Source organism: Sarcophilus harrisii, chromosome 2 (assembly GCF_902635505.1).
Source record: "Sarcophilus harrisii chromosome 2, mSarHar1.11, whole genome shotgun sequence".
Classification (NCBI taxonomy): Eukaryota; Metazoa; Chordata; class Mammalia; order Dasyuromorphia; family Dasyuridae; genus Sarcophilus; species Sarcophilus harrisii.
In genome coordinates this window covers 268,155,406-268,176,496 of record NC_045427.1, presented here as the reverse complement: position 1 = coordinate 268,176,496, position 21,091 = coordinate 268,155,406, and the positions used below count along the sequence as shown (strand labels likewise).

The 21,091-nt window shown below is 35.4% G+C and overlaps 1 protein-coding gene across 5 annotated transcripts in view; it reads left to right on the top strand.

The window, feature by feature from the left end:
* NPAS3 (neuronal PAS domain protein 3) overlaps nucleotides 1-21,091 on the top strand; it is a 1,088,682-nt gene that overhangs the window by 892,902 nt on the left and 174,689 nt on the right. For all 5 annotated transcript variants that reach the window (XM_031949273.1, XM_031949272.1, XM_031949275.1 and 2 more), the window contains one exon: nucleotides 18,163-18,337. In XM_031949273.1, coding sequence (XP_031805133.1) covers nucleotides 18,163-18,337 — 175 coding nt within the window. The remainder of the gene's footprint in view (nucleotides 1-18,162; nucleotides 18,338-21,091) is intronic.

The following is a 21,091-nucleotide window of genomic DNA, read 5'->3' as shown; positions in this document are numbered from 1 at the left end:
CTAGAAACATGACTGTCTTGCACACATTAGGTACTTGACAAACATTTGTTGAATATAACTGGATTTAGCAATCCATAGCCCCTTTCAAATAAGCATCCTTTTATCAATTGTATTTGTATATTCAGTGCCTAGTACAGGGGTCCTCAAGCTTTTTAAATAGGGGGCCAGTTCACTGTCCCTCAGACTATTGGAGGGCCAGACTATAGTAAAAACAAAAACTTTGTTTTGTGGGCCTTTAAATAAAGAAACTTCATAGCCCTGGGTGAGGGGGATAATCGTCCTCAGCTGTTGCATCTGACCCGCCTGGCATGTATTGAGTTCTAAATAAATATTCTTGTTGATTGATCCCTATACCCTCATCTAGATTTAAAACCAAAATCACCATAGTATCACAAGATTCTTTGAGCTTAAAGGGACCCTAAACATCATTTCAATCAAACATGTCAAGCAGGCTACTAGCACTCCCTGAAGAACCTGATTAAAATGTCATTGGGAGATATTTATCAAAATAAATAAAGATACACAGTAGAACATAGATAATATTAACATGCAGTTTTCTAAGTCAATATGGAGTCCTTAGGGATTTTTACATATGGTTCCATTTGAATTTGATCCCACTGATCTAAGGCAATCTATTCATTTTACAGATAAGGATACTGAGAGTTATAAAAGTTAAATGATTTGCCTATGATAACAAGTATAAAGTAGCAGAATTAAGATTTGTAATTAAGTCATCTGTTTCCAAAGTCACTGACCTTTTGACAATACCTTTTTGCCTCTGATTTTGAAAACTGCACGTAAAATGTTAAGAAGAGATTCACCTTTCTGATGAAGACACAAAGCATCAATATTGATGGTGGTTGCCATATAGGCAGTTTGTTCTTAATTTTAGAACTGTAGCCAGCATGGGCTAGTCTGGGATAGTATGCCAATAAGGATGGTTCTCATGGCCATATATCTAAATATGTTGGTCCAGTAGCCCTCTTTCTGAAGTCCCTCATAATCTAGACAGCGTCCCTCTACTGAGGAGTCCCCATAAAGTAGATAAATAAGCCATATGTTGTCTTCTAGAGTCTTTATTTTGAGAAAACAAACTAGATTGAAAATGTAAAATGCCTTGGTTAAAAGATAGGATGTAGGATTTTATTGATCTACATGTTTTTCCATAAGAAAAACTATAAAATGCAAGTGAATTTCTTTATGTCAGCTATGGAAACAAATGAAGGAAGATATACATTCAAGGCTTAAATTTGTGGAGCAGGAAGTGGCTCCACTTATATCTGCCAGGATCTATACCAAGCAGCTGACTTTGAGGTATGGACTTGAGGAACCAAGCAAGATAGGGCATATCTTGTTTATGATTTATTTAGTCTGTTCTTTGATACTTAGAAAAAAATAAGGTTAATGCATATTAGTAGGGAGCTGGCTGCTGAGTGCCAAAAATCAATCAATGAATCAATTTGCCAGGATTGATTTAGTATCTGTCATAGTTTCAGTGCTGTGCTAGGTCTCACAGAGGAATTGAGAGAAATATATGGCCTCTTCTTACTCTCCAGGAGTTTACAATCTACTTAAATGGTGATCGCATCACTTTGTGTTCAAACTTTTGATCTGTTTCCACACACACACACACACAAAAGCAAACAAACAAAAAAAAAACCCTGATTTTTCTCAATCTCCACCATGAGTATCATCTACCCAAAACATTCTATCTACAATAATTTAATCCTTCTTTGAACTTAGAGCATTTACTGCTTGTTTTTCTTAAGTGTGGTTTTGGGGTTGGATTTTTTTGGGGGGGGGGAGTTGTTTTTTTGTGTTTTTTTTTTTGGAAACAAGCAATAATTTCCTTAAAGATAATGAAAACAATGAGGCCATATACCAAAATTTGTTCTTCTTATTTTTGACATTGAATCATTCTCTTATGAGATTTCTTTTGATATTCTCATTTTTTAAAGTGTTGATGCTTTTTGCTTTTACACCTAATTTTTCAATCAAAATATTTCCTATCCATCAAATTCTTCCTTTATAACAAGGAAAACAATGAATTTGTAACAAAGAAAAACAGTGAAGTAATCCCAGCAAAAATGTATCTGACAACATATCTAAGATTTAGAACTGTAGTCACCCCTTTATCTTTTGAGAGAAGGGATTTGTATTTCTTTAACTCTTCTCTAGGACAAAAATATCAATTAGTTATTTGGTTTGACTGCTTTTAAAAATTGTTTTCACTTATCTCTTTGTAGTCAATATTTATATGATTCTTTTGTATTTGATTTCCTTATTTCAGTTTATATATATGTTCTTCCAAGTTCTTCATTCTTATCATTTTGTCAATGTAGTAATGTACCATTACATGTGTCCCATTTTATTCAACCAACTAATGGTAATCCTTTCTGGGGTTTTTTTTGCTATCTTTCTAGATGCTGTTATGAAAATTTTAGTACATATAAGAACTTTATTTGTCTTTGACTTTCACAATATATACCCCTAATAGTAAGATCACTGTGTCAAATAGTTTAATTCTTCATGGATAATTTCCAATTATTTACTTTGTCATTTTTTGAGTTCTGAACTGTCTCCATTTCAACTCTGCAAAGCCAACCCTTGATATACTACATATGAGGAACCATCCAATATATACTTAATATATTGATTACTTCTATGGGTATGGATAGCATTTTCCTTCCTAAGTGCTTCATAGTTAATTTGAATGATCAAATTACCCAGAATAATTTAGTCATTCACAGTTAACTTTTTAAACAACATTGCTGTTACATATACAGTGCTCTTGGTTCTACTCATTTCACTCTGTTTTACTTCATGGAAGTTTTCCCATGTTTTCTAAAACCAACCTACTCATCCTTTTTTACAGGACAGTAATATTCTATATTTTTCAAAATCGTTGGATCAGTTCACAGCTTTATCAATGATGTATTGTCTTCCTGCCTTTCTTCAATTCTTCCAACATTGTGTTTCCCTACAGTTGCCCTTTCATGGGTATAAGGTGAAACCTCATTTCTCTCAATGTTTTAAGAAAAGTTGGAGCATTTCTTTCACATGATTTGGGAAGGTTTACATTTCTTTCTTATTTGTTCATATCCTTTAAACAAGTCACCATCGCTTTATGTTGTTAGTTAATTTTTCAAAGTATTTATTTCTTATCTTCTCATGGAGATTACATGTTCCTAGACAACAGATACCATATTTTACATGCCATAGAACTTGCAAAAGACAAGTGAATATAATCTATGTTTAATAAATTTTTAATTGATTGATTTGATCTCACATTTCTACTCCTTTGGAGGTTGTTGACATCTTTGCCTTATTTCTCTTCTTGCAGGTTCTTTCAATCTGGCCTTTTTATGTTAATCTCCAACTTCCTCTAATCCTCTTAGTCTTTGTACTGATTTCTGGTATTTGTCTTATTTTTCTCTCCTTACCCATTCTATTTACATGCCTGTACTCTATGCCAAGAGCAACTTATAGTCTATTATTAAAGCTGGGTTTTAACTTATTCCTTTAAAGTGGCACCTTGAGAGTGCTCAAGGTATTGACTTGCTTCATAGAAAATGACCCAAAACACCACTACACTTGGCAGTTTCAACAGCCAAGATGAAATACTAGTAATAGTATTTTAGGTCCTTATCCTTTGGTGAGCCACTGAGAGTAAAAAATATGCTCGAAGACCAAGTTGCTCATCCTTGTGAAGTGAATTAATTCACTCAGCATATTTAGACTTGCGTGTTGCCTAAGAAGAGGCTATTTACCACCTAGAAAACTAAGCTCTTAAAAAAAGCTGATGCTTTGCTCCTGCATATAATTTTATTTTTCTTGATTGTATTAGGAGGATCAGACTTCATATTAATATTTAGCACTAAGTGCCAGCCCTCTGCAATGTCTGACTACATAATGATCACTCAAATTTCCATCATTCTTAAAGGCTGGCAGAGTGCTTTCTTCAAAATGACCCTGTGAAGAGTGTAAGTAATGCAACTACTAGCATCCCCATTTTAAGGATAAAAAAGTGAGTCTTGGAGAGCTAAATGGATTTTTCTCCATAGAAACCTAGCAAGGAAGGTCCTGGGAGGTGAGATTTGATATTTGGACCGACTCTGCTATGCAGGTTATCAGGAAAGCACTTCGCAAACCCCTGTTGGACTTGGAGACAGGAAGACTTAAATTCAAATCCAACCTCAGACATTTACTGGCTAATCCTGGGCAAATCAGTTAAGCCCTGCCCCACTTTGCTCCCCTCTAAAATGAGGAAAGTAGTAGCACCTACCTACCAGAGTTATTTTGAGGATAGAATGAGATCATATTTATAAAGCACCTTGGAAATTTTCAAGTGCCCTATAAATACTAGCTACTATTATCATTATTTAAATGTGAATCATTGTTACACTTTCAGGCATTATAAAAACTTCTGGTTCTACCCATCATTCTATTCACTAGAAAAACCTGTAAATTAGAAAGGAAGCAGAGGCTGGGTCTTCCCTAATTTTATGATTCTGCCAGCATCAGCACAGTATTCTGCTCATTTGTTGTTACTGTTCAATGGTTTCAGTCATACCTGACTCTTCATGACCCATTTTGGGATTTTCATGGCAAAAATACTAGAGTGATTTACCATTTTTCTTCTCCAGTTTATTTTATAGATGAGAAACTGAGATAAACATGGTTAAATGACTTGTCCTGCGTCACAAATTACTAAGTGTCTGAATCTAGATTTGAACTCAGATCTTCCTGATTCCAGAGCCACTGCTCTATCTACTGAATCATTGTCTGATCTGTTCATAATATATCCTTAATATGCTTTATAGAACTATAGATTCAGAACTGGGAGGGATCTTAGAGGCCATTTATTCTGACCCCCATCGTTTTATAGGTGAAAAAATACATTTTGGAGATAAAATTTGAACCCAATCCTTATTGATGCTAGGTCTAGCACTATATGGACTCTGGTAAACTTCTTCTCCAAGAGAACCTGAAAATCTGAAATTGTACCAACTCTACCCTATAAACATAGTCCTCTTGGCACAGGTTTCATAGATGGCAAGCAGACTTGAATTAAATATCCTTAACTTAAGGGAAGATGAAGGAAGGTAGTCTACAGGATGGCTATTGGACTTGGTGACAGGAACATCTAGATCTACAATCTATTTGTGTTCCTTGCTACCTCCATGACCATGGGCAACTCATTTAGAATCTCAATCTTCACTTTTCTCATTTGTAAAATGGGGGGGATAATCAGCACCTTCCTCTTTGGGAGGCTCAAATGAGGTGATATATGTCAAATTGTTTACAAACCTTAATGTATTTTCTAAAGGAGAATTATTCCTACTGTGATTATTATTTTAACATTCTGAGTGTTCTATGGGAGTGAGTTTTATAGAAAGCATAAAGATGGCCAATGATGCGTTTTGTGACTTGAGAAGCTGTCTCTGTTAAGATGTTTGAAAAGATACCCTCTTCTTCTCTCCCCTTTTTCCCTTGCACAGAAAGATTTCTGAGGTATGGAACAAAATGGTCCTCTCATCATTTTGTTGTTTTTGTTGCTAAGTAGCAAATGTAATCTTTGTTATGCTGTCTGTGGTATGACCTGAGCATTGTGACTCATCTAACCATCTCTATTGATACTCTTCCATCATAAAGTAGTTCCTTCAAGAAAAAAAGGCAGAAATTATTAATGTTATTTAAAAATCAATATTCATGCATAAAACAGAACCAAAGTTACTTTAATCTTATAAACACTGTTCTTTTACTGTAATTGGAATCAAAATAAGGTCACCCTGTCTCCCAGAAACCAGATCGAGAAATTGAGCTCATCTTTACCATAGGTTCCTTTTCCTTTCTTTGGAAAAAAAAAAATTCTAACCAAATTCTTTTTTCAGTTCTTCATGACTGTAAAACACTATTTGAATCAGAAGAAATAACTACCTCAGAGTCCCAGTTGTTTCAGTGGTGTCCAACTCTTTCATACAATGTTTGGGGTTTTCTTGGCAAAGACACTAGAGTGATTTGATATTTCTTTCTCCAGTTCATCTTACAGATGAGGAAACTAAAGCAAACAGGGTTAAGTGACTTGCCTAGGGTCAGTTAGTAAGTGCCTGAAGCCAAATTTGAACTCATATCTTCCCAACTCTATTTCTACCACTTATCCACTGTACCACCTAGCTGGTAGACACAAAATAACACTGCAGTAAGAATTCTTTACCTGAATAACATACTATCAGTACTGATCACATTGATCAAAGATGAAGGCGTGTTGATGTTGATAATCAAACAACGTCCGGTCCCTCATAACATACTTCTTGATCAATACCCAGATGTAGAATGATAATGACTTTTGTGTTTTTTTGAAGACAATGGGTCGTGCTGATATGGTTGGCACAATAATTACAAGATGTGACCTAGTCTCATCATCACTGAAATAGCAGAGAAGTCCTATGGATAGCTACATATTTGTTATTTAGAGGCAACAGATTGATGCTAATTATTTTTAAAAATTTAACTTTTTATTTCTTGGCATCATCTCATTTTTAACCATAATATAAAACTCAAATGTATCTATTCTTTTCCTCCCTGATACTCTGAAAATTACACCAAAACTCACTTACCTTCTTCTTTATCCTTTCAAAACTTCAAAATTTTAGGAACCTTATAAAATCATGTTTAAAAGGATAGCTGATCTCACCAGTTCCATTTATGCAAAGGAACATCCTCATGTCATAATTTCCCACTTAGAATGAGGACATTCTCTATTTTTCTCTTTCCATCTTTCTCCTTGGAAAAAAAAGTGTCATTGGCAGAGGACAAAGGGTGTAAATGTGACCCAACACATCACAAGCATTTTAGAACTAGGCAAGATACACTCCTGTAATATGGCGGGGGTGGAAAATTACCTTGATTGAAGGTTACAAGAAAAGAAAAACAGATAGATTACAGAGAGCATCTGTCACAGACAGCAAGGACTAACGAAAACTGCCAAGGACATTCTTAAATCAACTTCATATTTAGCAACTTGTATATGGCAGACATCAACTTGACCTGAGATATGTGGATGACAATGAATGCAAAGTTCATAAGCCCAAAGTGATGGCACTATGAGATGATCACTTTTCATATTTAGATGGTTTATCAGTTTGGCAGTAATACTGATTGTCACTAGCTTGGAGATAATACTGATTGTCACTATCTAGAGCAGTGGTCACAAACAGGCGTGACCTAAATGTCCCCATGCATCTAGCTGGTGCCAAGGATAGAGTGGTGGACCTGGAATCAGGAAGACTTGAATTCAAAAACAGTCTCAGACACTTACTAGCTGAGCAAATGACCCTGGGCAAATCATTTAACCCTGTTTGCCTCATTTTTCTCATCTGTAAAATGAGCTGGAGAATGAAATGGAAAACTCCTCCTGTATCTTTTCCAAGAAAATGCCAAATGATGTCACAAAAAGTTAGACACAACTGAACAATAAATCTTCTCCCCCAATTTATTTATTTACTTCATCTTTCTAAGGAACAAAAATATCCATTACTTTTTCCACCCCAAAAATCTCTATGGAAGTTGACAGGCATGGCAAAGTCAAAAAATACTGGCTTAGAACCCCAGAGGCCTGAGTTCTTTTCTTTCACTTACCCCTAAAGGTGCTACCTTGGACCAATCACTTTATATAGCTTCCTTCTTTGGACCTTTAAGGTCCTTTATAGTTCTAAATTTTATGACTCTTGTCTTTTGGGTCAGATTGATTCTCTAGTATTCTTTTTGGAATATGATTCTTCCATATGTATGCCAGATGTTGAACCCAATGTAAGCTTGTAGGAGAATATGTAAGAAACCACTTGGCCCACTGAACCTTACAAGGAATAGATGCATTCTTTTCTAAAAGTAAAATAAGCCTTGGGCATTGTACATCAGATTCATCTAGGAGAGATGGCACATACTCATAAACATAGGTATTTTCCTTGGGGGGGAGGAAGGAAGAGTATACTGGCAGAAATTTTCATTCCACCTCATCATCCTGGTACAGGAACTTTTCTTTCTTCTTGTACTAATTTATACAAGTATCCCTGTAAAAGGCCCCTTGCTTTTATGCATTTTCCCTTCAGATAAGTCAGCAAATACATGGAATGAGACAGAGCAGTAAAGAACATCAAATTTCTGTCAAAACAGTTCATAAATATTCAGTATAGTTCTGCACCATGTAGAAAGTTATGAAGATGGCATTAAGATACCAGTAAATCTAAGGGAAAACCTATGCTAATCGAGATCTCCCATCTTATTACATTTTATTCTTTTATCGCGTTATTATCCTTCAATAATATAAATGTTAACCAAAAGTAACATCACAGATTCTACAGCCTGCTTCCATGGGACATCATCTTTGTGTTTCCCAACCCACAAATCAGTATCTCCCAGCAGACCTCAAAGCTTCATATGTTAGAAGGGTGCTTAGTGCACAAAAATAGAGCACTGGACCTGGCATCAGCAAGACTGATCTCTGTTAGATATATTAATAATAATAATAGTTATTATTACTATTATTGTTATCTACTAGATCTCTAAGGCATTAGACACCATCATGGTGGCCTCTCACCAGTAAGAGCTAGTATTTATATAGTGCATTAAAGTTTGAAAAAAAAAGTAAAGCAAAAAGCTTTACAAATATTATCTAATTCAATCCTCACAAGAACCATGAGAGTTAGGTTATTATCCCCATCTTTAGGATTAGGAAGTTGAAATACAGGTTAAGGGACTTGCTTAACTAGTGAAAGAAATCAATGTTTCTTTTTTATATTAATAATTTACTATTGGAAAGGTCCAGAATTTTTCCCCTTTCTACCTCTTTATTCTCTCACATTCTCCTCAATTTTGTTCCAATAAAGAAAGTAGATTAGGTGAATTGATGAATTCCTAAATCTAAGTGAAAGCAGTATCCACCTTTCTATCTAGATTACCCTACACAGGATTATATAGATATAAATAAGTTTCTATGACTAGGACTGAATGATCAGAATAGAATAAGCTTATTATAATCATTCTATCATTACTTTTTAACCAAAGTTAATTGTCATTTTCAGGAACAATCACTATTCCAAGGGCACATAAATATTGAGTGGATTCGATGAGGGGTGTTTGGTATTCCAAAATGTCACTAATTCCTTCCCCTTAGTATGATTAATAAAATGATCAATTACTCAGAAACTATATCTCTTGAACTTTTTATATTTTATTCCAGTAAGTATCTCAGGATGGATTTGAACACATATATTCCTAATCCTAGGAGTAATGTTTCATCCAGTATTTTACCCAACAGTCTCTAGACACAGGTGATACCCAATGACTTTCTTTTCATTTAGGATTCTCAGTGAATTAGAGAGCCCAGCCAGAAAGAGCTCAGTACTTGTATTCTACCCTAAGATCTCAAAACACTGGCATATGAAAGATTGTTCTTTCTCACAAAGCAATCAGTAATTCCTACCCTACATGGTAGATGCTCATTTATTACCCTGAGATGGAATTTTAAAAAAAGATTTTTGTATGCTCATGTAGCTTCTTAAAAATATCCATTCTTCTATGTATTAATCTTTATAGGAAAAATATTCATTTTTAAGAAGAATAAAATTATGTCTGGCTCTTCCTGTTGAGTTAAGATAAACTTCATAATCTCCCCTTTTAAAAGCATCCACTTAAGATGCACTTCTTTGGAGTTGACTTTATAATGTTGCTGCCTCTTTGCTCATTTGTACTGGACCCTTTCTATCAAAGAAAACATTCTGGAGTCCTGAATTCAATGAGTCACAGTTAGTACAGTACCGTAGTTAGAAAATATTGCCCACTGCAGGGAGCACGCAAAGGTTGTTGACATATTTGCTTGATGTATGAAAAGACAAATTAGTCCCCCACCCTATCTACCAGCAGGATACAATGACCCAGCATGTAAAAGTCAGTTCAAACTGCTGTATAGCACATTTATTTTTTTTTAGTCAGGGAAAATTCAGACTTATCAAATCAACTGTATTTTATTTGCAAATTATATACTAGCTAAGTGAATGTGGAATAGATTTTGGGGAAAGAAGTGAGTTATAGGTGACTGTGGGTCATGAGAGAGGGGGTTGATGGTTGTTCAGTTTTTCATGGGAAACTTGTAGGAGATGAAGCAAGTGGTGGAGAATGGAGAGTAAAGAAAAACAAATCTCTTTCTGACTATAATCACTTAGTAATGCATGCTTTGTTCTAGAACTCAGTTACTACAAAAGCAATTGCTGCTCTATTTCTAAAATAAAGAATGAAAGATGCCTCTGATGTTTTATATTGGTCTCAGAATTCCTATGTATAGGCAGAGCGTCAGGCCTACAGTCATAAAGCTTGAGTTCAAATCTGGTTTCAGAGACTTACTAGCAATGTGACCCTGGGAAAGACACTCAACTCTGTTTGCCTCATTTTCCTTACCTGTAAAATAAGAAGGAACTGGCAAACTATTTCAATATCTTTGTCAAACAAACTCTAAATAAGTTCACAAAGAGTCAGGCACAAATGAAACAACAATAGCAATTGGCCTCAAGTCAAACTGAATGGGGAAGTCCAAAATATTTTATAAGTCATGCTTTATTTTCTTGTTCTGAGATACAAAGGAAATGATTCAAAATTCCTCAAGTAACAAATGAAGTCCTATTTAATTAATTCCATGTAAAAAGACAGAATAATGTTTGCATATATTTTTTTAAATTAAAGCCTTACACTTGTCCATTATCTCAGAGATGAGGGTCACAAGAATACTCTTTCTGTTATTCAGAAGAGCAAATATTAGGAGGGAAAAAGCTATAATTTTTCATTGTCTATGTCATAATTAAGCATAGAAGATCATACCAATAATTGATATTAGAATTTTTTTTCTAATCTTCTTCTGGTGTTGATTTGAAGTGATAATTAAAGAAGTAAGGAGGAAATACAGTTTGATTTCATGGAGCTATGTTATAAATCAAATAACGAGGATATTAGGACAGACTGAGACACAAGCTACAGTCCTGCCAACAGCTGGAAAACCTGCCCAAATTGGTTCTGAAAGATAGAGACTGTAGTGCAGCCTGGGGATGCGTTCAAAAAGACTTCAAGACTACAAGCATTACACAAACCCAACTTTGTCAGATCTAGTTGACAAGTGTTGAGGGTGAAACATTGGCATATGACTCAAAAGTAAGAGTGAAGAGAGAAGGAGGATGAAGAGAGGTCCAAAGAGTGGGGGCTGGGGGTTTAGCAGATGCCTGACTGGGGAAGTTCCTGAATTAGTGATCCTAGTGAGGGGGTTACCAGTCAAGAAAATGGGGCCTCAGGATGGAGATATCTTCAGGGTGGGAAAACTGTTGGCAAAGAAGTCCAAACAATGAATTGAGGCACCAGTCAGGTGAAACATGAGCATAATGCTACCTGGTGGTATAAATTCTAAACAGGTAGCAAGAAATATATGTGAAGTATATGTGTGAATTGTCAAATGCAAGTGTAAAGAATATATTTTTTAAATATATTTTTAATATTTGAAGGTAGAATGTAATGAGTTCCTTCTGCTCCATTTGTATGATTTCTTTCTTCCAACAGGCAGCTGGATGCTATAGTTGACAGAACACCTGGCCAGCAGTCAGAAAATCCTAAATTCAAATTCAGTCTCAGACATTTAATAGTTATGTGATCTTGGGCAAGTCACTTAACTTTTGTCTACCTCAGTTTACTCATCTATAAAATGGAGATAATAATAATAACATCTATCTCCAAGGGTTGTTGTGAGAATAAAATGAGATAAAAATTGTAAAACACTCCAAAAATTTTACAGTGAAGTGTGGGACTAGGATGGAGGCTTATTATGGTCAGAGATTAGACAGAATTATTCTCATTTGCACCATAGAAAGGAGGGGAGTACAGAGGAATTATAAATTCTTTTCTCTACTTCCTAAGGGGGTATTTGTTTCAGTTGCTACTGTTTTAATAGCATCCACTGTGGAACTGACTGTAAAGTTGTGTGTTCACTATTTAAGTTTGACATTCTGTCTCCATCGCAGAGCTCATTACCAGCATTTCAGTTGGCATTGGGCCCATTTCTTGATCTCCTTTCTCTTCTTTATGATCAGGAGGGAAGTTGGTTAGGCATTCAGCTGGACATAGAGGAAAGAGAAACTAGATGCTGCCTCCTTTATTCATTCTTTAGAAATCTGCAAACTAGAAAAGAAAGGGTAGAGGGATGAATAATTCAGAAATCTCTTCTTAAACTACATGGTTTATTAAAGTAAAATAAAATTACACAGAATCCAGAAGCTCTGCTTTATGAAACCCAACAACTTCCACTGTTTCTTCTGTAAAATTACCACAAACCCTAAACATTATATTCCATAAAGTTAAGAGTCAAGTGTCCACAACATGACCATAAAGATGATGCTTCTGCTTGAGTGTCATTGATATTTTTTTCAGTGAAATCAATATTTTGATTTCATATTAAGTTTTTGGGTCCTTTAGGTTCTCTCCTCTCTCCATCTCTATACCAGACTATAAGTTCCATGAGAGTAGAAACCAAATTTTATGATAATTTTATGTCTCCCTTCAGCATCTAGATAGCTCAGCATGCAGAATACATTTAGTAATTATTTGTTGAATGATGTAATTTGAGTTTCTCAAAATATGAGACTTTTGGATTCAGTTTCTAGTGTCTTCATTTAGAAATGAACAGAGAACACTGTAAGAGAGCCATCTCTGTAGTGGGGCTCCGGAGTATAAATGCAAGCAGATTTTGTAGGTGCAGATAATAGAATTAGAGAAAGATGAGCAGCATCCAGACACTGTCCATGGTGCTGATCCAGGCTTGGCACTAGCCATTAGTGATCCCAAATCCCAAAATGCTGCCAGATTTTTTGTTTTTTTAGAGAATTCTCTTTTACTATATAATTAATTCAAAAGAGCAAAAGCTATATTGGTTCAGTACAGGTGCATGAAGCTACAATTATGATGATATATCAAAGTATACAAGGAATTTTGGCACTGGCTACTTGAAATATAACTACTTGGGCAGCTAGACAGTGCAGTAGATAGAGCTCCAGATCTAGAATTAAGAAGGCCTGAGGTCAAATCTGGCCTCAGACACTTACTAGCTATGTGATTCTGGGCAAGTCACTTATCCCTGTTTTCCTCAGTTTTTCATCTTTAAATGAGTTGGAGAAGGAAATGGCAAGCCATTCCAATTATCTTTGCCAAGTAAACCTCAAATGGCATTGTAATGCATCAGATGTGGTTAAACAAGAACAACTTGAACTACCTTGTATGTAAAAAGTACTTAAGAAATATTGTTGAATTTAATTGGGAGACATTGTGGTACAGAGGATAAAGATCTAGATCTAGCATAAGTGGATGTAAGTGCAAATTTTGACTTCACTGCCCCATTCTGGGTTTCATTTTCCTCATTTGTAAAATGAGGGGATTGGACTAGAAGAAAAGATTTTCTCAAGATAATGATATAGGATACTGGTATTGGGGATGAACTTTCATTGGAACCTGATTTCTGGGAAAGACTAGCTCTACTTTGTTTTGTTCTCTGGCCCCAATCTTTCTAAGATTACAGAATTATAGATATAGAGCATTGTAAATATCCTAAAATCCGACTTCCTTGTTTTAATTATGCAATAAGTGAGGTTAAAACAGGGTAATTGATTTAATAAAAAACACACAGATGGTTTAAAAAAAAACAACAGAACTGAATTCAGAATGTATGGAATTGGCAGCAAAGAATCAAAAAGTTTTTTTTTCCATAGCTCTGATATTTGTATACCTATTTTATATATCTATAAAATTTCGGGGTTACATGAAAATTTCTCAGGCAAAAGAGGGTCATGAGGGGGAAAAGTTTAGTTTATTTAGATTTCTTTAAGATTATTTAGATTATTATCCAGGGTTCTAGTTAAAGAGAATAAAATTCCTTTGCAAAGATCTACCTATCAATATATCTTTGTTTAAGCTTAGAGTGGAGGGAGGAGAACAAAAGCAACTCATGAGCCGATCAGATTGCATGGAGATAGAGACCAATGGTGTGAATAGTGCTACATCTGGAATCAGAAAAAACCTGAGTTCAAATCTTGCCTCTGAACCTTTTTAACTTAATAACAAAGCAAATCACTTAATTCTCTCTGTGCCTCAATTTCCTCATTTGTAAAATAAGCATCATAAGAACTTTAGTACATTATGAAGTTGTATGTATATGTGTGCATGAATTTTTTTGAGCCTGAAAATGGTCTATCATTGCCATCTATTATTTATGAGTAATATCTTGAAATGTTGGACAAAGAAGAGTGGGACACGACATAGTAAAAAGAGTACTACCATTGGAATTACAAAGTCTGGGTTCAAATCCCGCCTATGAAGTTTACTACCTCTATGAACTTGCCAAGTCACTTAACTTCCATGATACTCAGTTTCTTTAACTGTAAAATAAGTTGGTTAGATTAGGGAAGGGAATATGTAGTATCTATTATATGCTATGTGCTTTATAAATATGATTTCATTTATCTTCACAACAACCCTGCAAAGTAAGTACTATTACTATCTCCTTTTATAGTTGAGGAAATTGAGATAACCAAAAGTTAAATGACTTCCCCAGTGTCACATAGCTGGAATGTCTATTTGCATTGAATTTAAATCTTTCTAATTCTAGTTTCAACCTATATTGCTTGCACTGTTTAACTGCCTAAATGGCTGCTGTGATCATTGCAGGTCTGGATCTATGATACTGTGACTTAAATCAGCAATATTTGAGTTTCAGTATGGGATCTATCACTTAAAAACTGAGTGACCATAGGCATGTCACTTACTATCTCTGACCCTCAGTTTCTTCATCTGTAAAATGGGAAATAATCATTTTTATAACACCTACCTCTTTGGGTTGTTATCAAGTTTATATGAATAAAGTAAGGCAAATACTTTTCAAATCCTAAGATGCTAAATAAATATTGGATTTTACTATTCTGAGACTCCATGCATATTCACTACCCTCCTGGAGTGAAGCAGGACTTCTCACACAGATCATATGCCTATTGTATAAGTGGGATTCAGGGATGCTTCGAATAGGAATGCAAGTGTAGATAAAATCTATCTACCTAGAATTCTGCTCACTGAGTAAATGATTGTGGATGCTGGAAAAATTTACTTATATAATACTAAACCTTATGACATTAAACCTTTTATGGGTAAAATATAATCATCTCTCCTCTGAATCTCCCCATCAAACATAGCAATATATATATATATATATATATATATATATATATATATATATATAGATTACTCTGGCCGTTTCAATAGAAAATAACTAAAGTGAATGATGTTAAGGTACATGTATATAGGGTAAGAACATTGGCCCCTCTCCCCAAGATTGAACTCTTTTTTGAATTTGTTTCCTCTTCCCCCCCACACTTTGTTAAAGCTAAAGAGGATAATGAATAGATCACTGGACTTGAATACTGACACTCACTAGCTATAATATCATAAGCAAGCCACTTAATTTTTCCCATGAGGCTTCATGTTTATTGTAAAAGGGGGGTAATCATTGTATCAGCCTCAAAGGGTTATTATAAGATCAGATGAGATATCATATGTAAAAGGCTTTGTAAACCTTGAAGTTCTGTGTAAATATTGGTTATTATCATAGTTACTATCATTGCCATTTGGCCAGCATTTACTTATAACTTCTTTTTCCCTAGCTGGGTGACATATTGGATAAAGTACTGGATCTGGAATCAGAAAGAATAATTTCATTGAGTTCAAATCTGACTTCAGACACTTACTAGCTGTGTGACCTTGGACAAATTACTTGAGCTTGTTTGTTTGCCTTGGTTTTCTCATCTGTATCTCTGTATACTATGTGTCAAATCTTGTGCTCCAAAGAGAAGCAAAAACAGTTCCTGACCTCAAGGAGCTTCCATTTTAATGGGAGAGAGAGTCCATCTATATTTGCTACATACAGAATCAGAGAAGGCAGTCTGAGAGGAAGGTATCAGCAGCTGGGAGACTAAGAAAGGTCTGAGTGAATGTTTAATAATCAGGAACCCAGGAAATCTACAGTATTTTCCACTTCGACATTGTCAGCTTATCACAATCTGTGGCCTGTGCCGAAAGGCATGCTGTGGTATTAAATAAAAGATAGAGTTTGAGGAAACTGACAGAAATAGTTTATTAAAGTGCTACAATTTGCCTCCATGCACGATGAGAGCTACTTTCTCATATTCGCTAATCCCCAAACAAAATAACCATCAAGAAATATTAAAATACACATTTTATTAGTTTCATTTAATTTCTTAATTGCTCAAATTCAGTTTACCAATTTATTGCTGTGTGAAACGCTTAGAGGCAATGCGTACATTAAAGGGATTATTTACATGTAATCCCTCCCTCCCAGAGGAGAGGAACTGATCACTTATGAATCCTGATTTAGACTCTGTAACAATACCAGATGAATGAAATAGTTATTGTAAAATGATATAGTCAGTAGACAAATAATATCATAGCAGTGTCATTTAATAGTCTAGAGAATATATCTCATTTTTGGCAAAAAGTATGTAAGCTTCTTTCAGGAAGAATTGGTAACCAAACTGAAATTGGTTCCTCATTTCTTTGGCTGTCCTGCTTTTAATTGACAGATGTTGGAGATGTGTTGCTTGTTAAGATTTTAATCAAACAGTGTCTGGAAGTAGATGTGATGATCTTACGAGGACTGGGAGTTCTATGTAACACGGTGGTTTGCAGTGATATGCTTCTGGATACCCTTGTAACAACTTGCCTGATTTTAAAGAGCCAAATTGAAATTTGGAGGGATGACAAAGGAAAGAGAAAGAAAGGAAAGAAAGGTCACAAGATTAGGGAACATTGAATTGTCCCAGTGGTGGAGATCACTTAATCCAACCCATTCATTTTACAGATGAGGAAATCAAGGCTCAGAGAGGGTGAGTTATTTCTCCAGAATCACACAGTAATAAGTGTCAGAGCTGAGATGTGACCCAACATCCCCTTCACTCTATACTGGATTTTTCCAGTATATCTGATTATTTCATGGGAGATCCAACCAAGTAACTTGTGAAAAATTGTAAAGGACAGCTAGTTTCCATGGCCTGTGTTAGCTGATCTACTACTCAGGACAGGAAAAATCCATTAGTGATCTAGGAAACAGCTTTTTCTCGTCCTGCTTTGATGCCTCTTGGTTCTTTGTAGTACCTGTAACCCCAGTGCATTTCCTTTGGCAGTATCATTGTACTTGAAAGAAAATGAGTGGTACAAGATGAAGGGTGGGGATAGAAGTCTACTGAAATTAGCCCAATCCTAGAAACAGCAAATACCCCCTTATACAACCCATAATCCAAACTGGGGCCACCTCTGATATTGATGAATCATACAGAATTTCAGCTGGAATCTGACTTCTCTGGCATTCTTACATTCATTGCTCTGCGTTGGTAGGCAGCTTAACCACATACAAAATAGAACATAAAAACTATCCTCGAGGAGATTTGTAAAAAATCTATTTTATTAGATTGAAGTCAGAACAAGCTGATACCAGCAGAAAAAAAAAAAAAAAAACTCCCTGGCTTAGACCCAAGCTGACCTTTTTCATGTGGAAAATTCTCCATGTGATTACAGAGCTAATGAGTAATATTTAATGAAAACATTATGTCTTCTCATATATTCCTAAACAGCACTTTTTATGCATTTAAATTTACATAGAAATAAGCCTTTTGTACTGCCTACATGTATAAAAATGCATCCAAGAAAGCTGAAATAAACCAGGACCATATTTACATGAATGCAGATATTTATTGCCACTAATCTAGTTTTAAAAACCAAGGTTTTAGTAGGATTCCCCCCCTCCCCATTTTAAATAGGATTAAATACTTGGCACCTAAGTATAGAAACACCCTGATTTTCTTTGGGGTTCATTGATGCTTCGGTAACCCACACCCAAGCTCTAATCAAGACTGAGTCTATGCTGACTGCTAATATAGCCTGTGTTTCTTGGACTGAGCCAGATTTGCATTTCTATTCAGTGCCTAACTTAATAGTGTCCTGGAGTTGGAAATGAAAAAGCAAGTAACCCTTCTCTTTTCCTTCTTTCCTCTCCCACCATTTCTTTTGTCTCCCTAGGTGGAACTGACAGGCAGCAGTGTGTTTGACTATGTCCACCCAGGAGACCATGTGGAAATGGCAGAGCAGCTGGGCATGAAGCTTCCGCCCGGACGAGGTCTCCTCTCACAGGGGACAGCAGAGGATGGAGCCAGCTCAGCGTCTTCATCTTCTCAGTCTGAGACCCCTGAGCCAGGTGGGAATTGCAATCACAATGAGTGGGTTGGCGGGCAGGACCTTTACCAAATGATTGAGCTCAAGTTGCTGGTGTGAAGAGACTATAAATAGGTCTAATGGTATTTAACAATGCTGTGCAAGGCTTTCAGTTCCATGCAGTAATTAAATCAGGAAGAGATTTGAAAATAAAGAGACATTTTAATAAGTATAATAGCAAGGATCTAATTTTGGTTGAACAATACATACAAAAGGCATTAGTTTCTTTAGTTTTTTTCTTTCAGATGACTAAAAAAGGTTCTGATTTAGAATACCCTCTTCTTGGATTGTTACAGTGGCTAAATGCAATGTACTTATTTATTATTCAGCAAAATCTATGAATAGGTTTGTATCGAATGAAAAATACTGGGCACATGCAGAATTCTTGGTTCTTTTTTTTTTAAGCATCTGAAGGTACTTGAAAGATGTGAACAGATAAATTAAGGCTAAAAAGAAAACAGTAATGGCTACATTTTAAACTGCCTTTCCACCCTCAGTATTTAATTAGATCAATTGTATAGAGGAATGAACAGAGGTGACATTCCTCATTGGGATTCCTTCCAGGCCTCTTATAGACTTTGCATTCAGAATGTTCCCATTTTCATTGTGTTGTACTGATGATAATTTAAGTATTAGGGGAAAATCCATTTATAAATTAAACAAAATGACTTGATATCCATCAGTCCCCTAGTTCATCAAGCTGTTCAAACACGGGGAAGATTGGCTGGTCGGCCTGGGTCTTCCGAGAGCTCTGGTAATTAGATCTGCGAAGGATTTATTCTTTGCTGATTGGGGCTTTAAATTAATTGAAGTTCCACATTTGTGGTTTTGTCCTTTTTGTACTTTTTTAGAGGAGATATTTCATATTCTTGTGTGGTGGAGTGCTTGGCCAAGCAGCAGTGGTTTAAATGTTAATTTTTCTCATGAGAAGTTTAAGATTTTTAATGAATCAAGGCCTGATTTGAAGTGCAAAGTTTTATTTGCTTACTTGGGAAATTATTTTTGTACTCTTTAAAGATGTTTGTACTGTACTTGATCTGTTGTTTTAAAACATATTCATAAGGCAAAAAAATATTTTATTAGGAGAGAAAAATGGAGAAACAAATCTTGGGTTAATATTGGAGCCCTTGAGCTGATAAAGAAAGAAAATAATTCTTTCTGGGTCCTTTCAGGAAGATACTAACTGCATCTAGCCTTTACATAGTAGGTTTTCTTACGAAATAAGAAAGAATGAAAAAGAAGACTATTGCCTTTGGGAAATGTTGAACCAGTCCCTATTCCCTAATAATAGAAAGGGACAGAAGTAGACTCTAGCCTCTACAGACGTTGTTATTCTAGACTGGCCACAGCTTAGTGGTGTGGAAGGTTTATAATTTATAAACCCCCCAGACACAGATCTAAAGAAAGCAATTGTTTGCCGGTCCTTTTCCTTCAATACCCTTGCTCCTGGAAGCAAGCTTTGTCACAAAGTAGGTTAAAAAACTCATCACATATTTCAGCTGAAATGTTGTTGGTCCTAAATTATTATGAATATCAAAATAGGTCTAGATTTTGGTTGAAATCCATATCTTCTATGAACTATTCATATAGACAGAGACGCGCATCAAATTCTTAGGGTGTTCATATTTCTTCTCCCATCCATTATCACCTTCCACAGATAGCCCTAGAACTTGGCAACTCCTCTCTTTTGAAGTTGAATGCTGATCTTTTTCACACAGAAGACTCACTGCCTGAAAAAAGGCAGCCATTTTGCCCAAGCTTCTTTCCCCTACTCTCCTCAAAAGCTTTCCTTGCTGCTCAGAAGTAAAAAGCATGAGTGTCATTACCAAATAAAAGCTTTCCACTATTGACACAGCAGTCCCAGTAAGAAGAGTTTCTCCCCTCCTTGCTTGTGATTCAGGAATCATTTGGGTGAATGTTATACTTTCTTTGTGTTGAAAATCCTTGGTTTGGGCCATTTCAGACCTTCAGTGCTTAATAACATTGAGATTGACTGCTCAAGTACTGAAAAGCTGCTGAAGGTGCTACCTTTAACCAAATATCTTCACTAATGCAGATGATCCCTCTAAGGGAATTAGTTAAAAAGTTAGTGTCAGGCACTACATCCCAAAGCTGCTTATGTTTCTTAAAAGCTGAAGGAATTTTAACCAGATTTTCTGAATCTTAATAACGTGGAAGAGTGTTTATGTTCATAGCGACATAATCTTTTAAACTATGTTTAGACATAGATTTTTTTAAAATAGCAGTGTAATTTGGGGAAAAAGGTCTACAAATATATGAGTATTATGAAAATGAAGAGGCTAGTAGGTGTGGAATTTTTCAGAAGCCTTGTGATGTGTTCAGTGTAGCATTACTAAATGACTGAAACCTAAATAACATTTGGCATTATAATAAAAGGAAATAAAGGACTAAACTAACCTAAGAGGCAATGATACTGGGCTGTAATAAGAATTCTATTGCTTTGAGCAGCCAGTCCTTTGATTGTCTTGTCTTAAATCAGTCTGAAAATAATGAAAGGAAATAATAAAAGGAAAAATCTTGAATATACAGCCAACATAAACATATACTTTGTATATGTGAATGTGTCTTTCTTGATAGTTGAATAAATACGGTATTTCTTTTAATATTCAGCCCTAAGATCCTAAAGAAACTCTTAGGGCATATGAAAAAAAATTGGATTCCTTGGGTTAAAAAAAATTTATCAAATTAAAGATTACCCTCTTTAAAGGTTGATTTG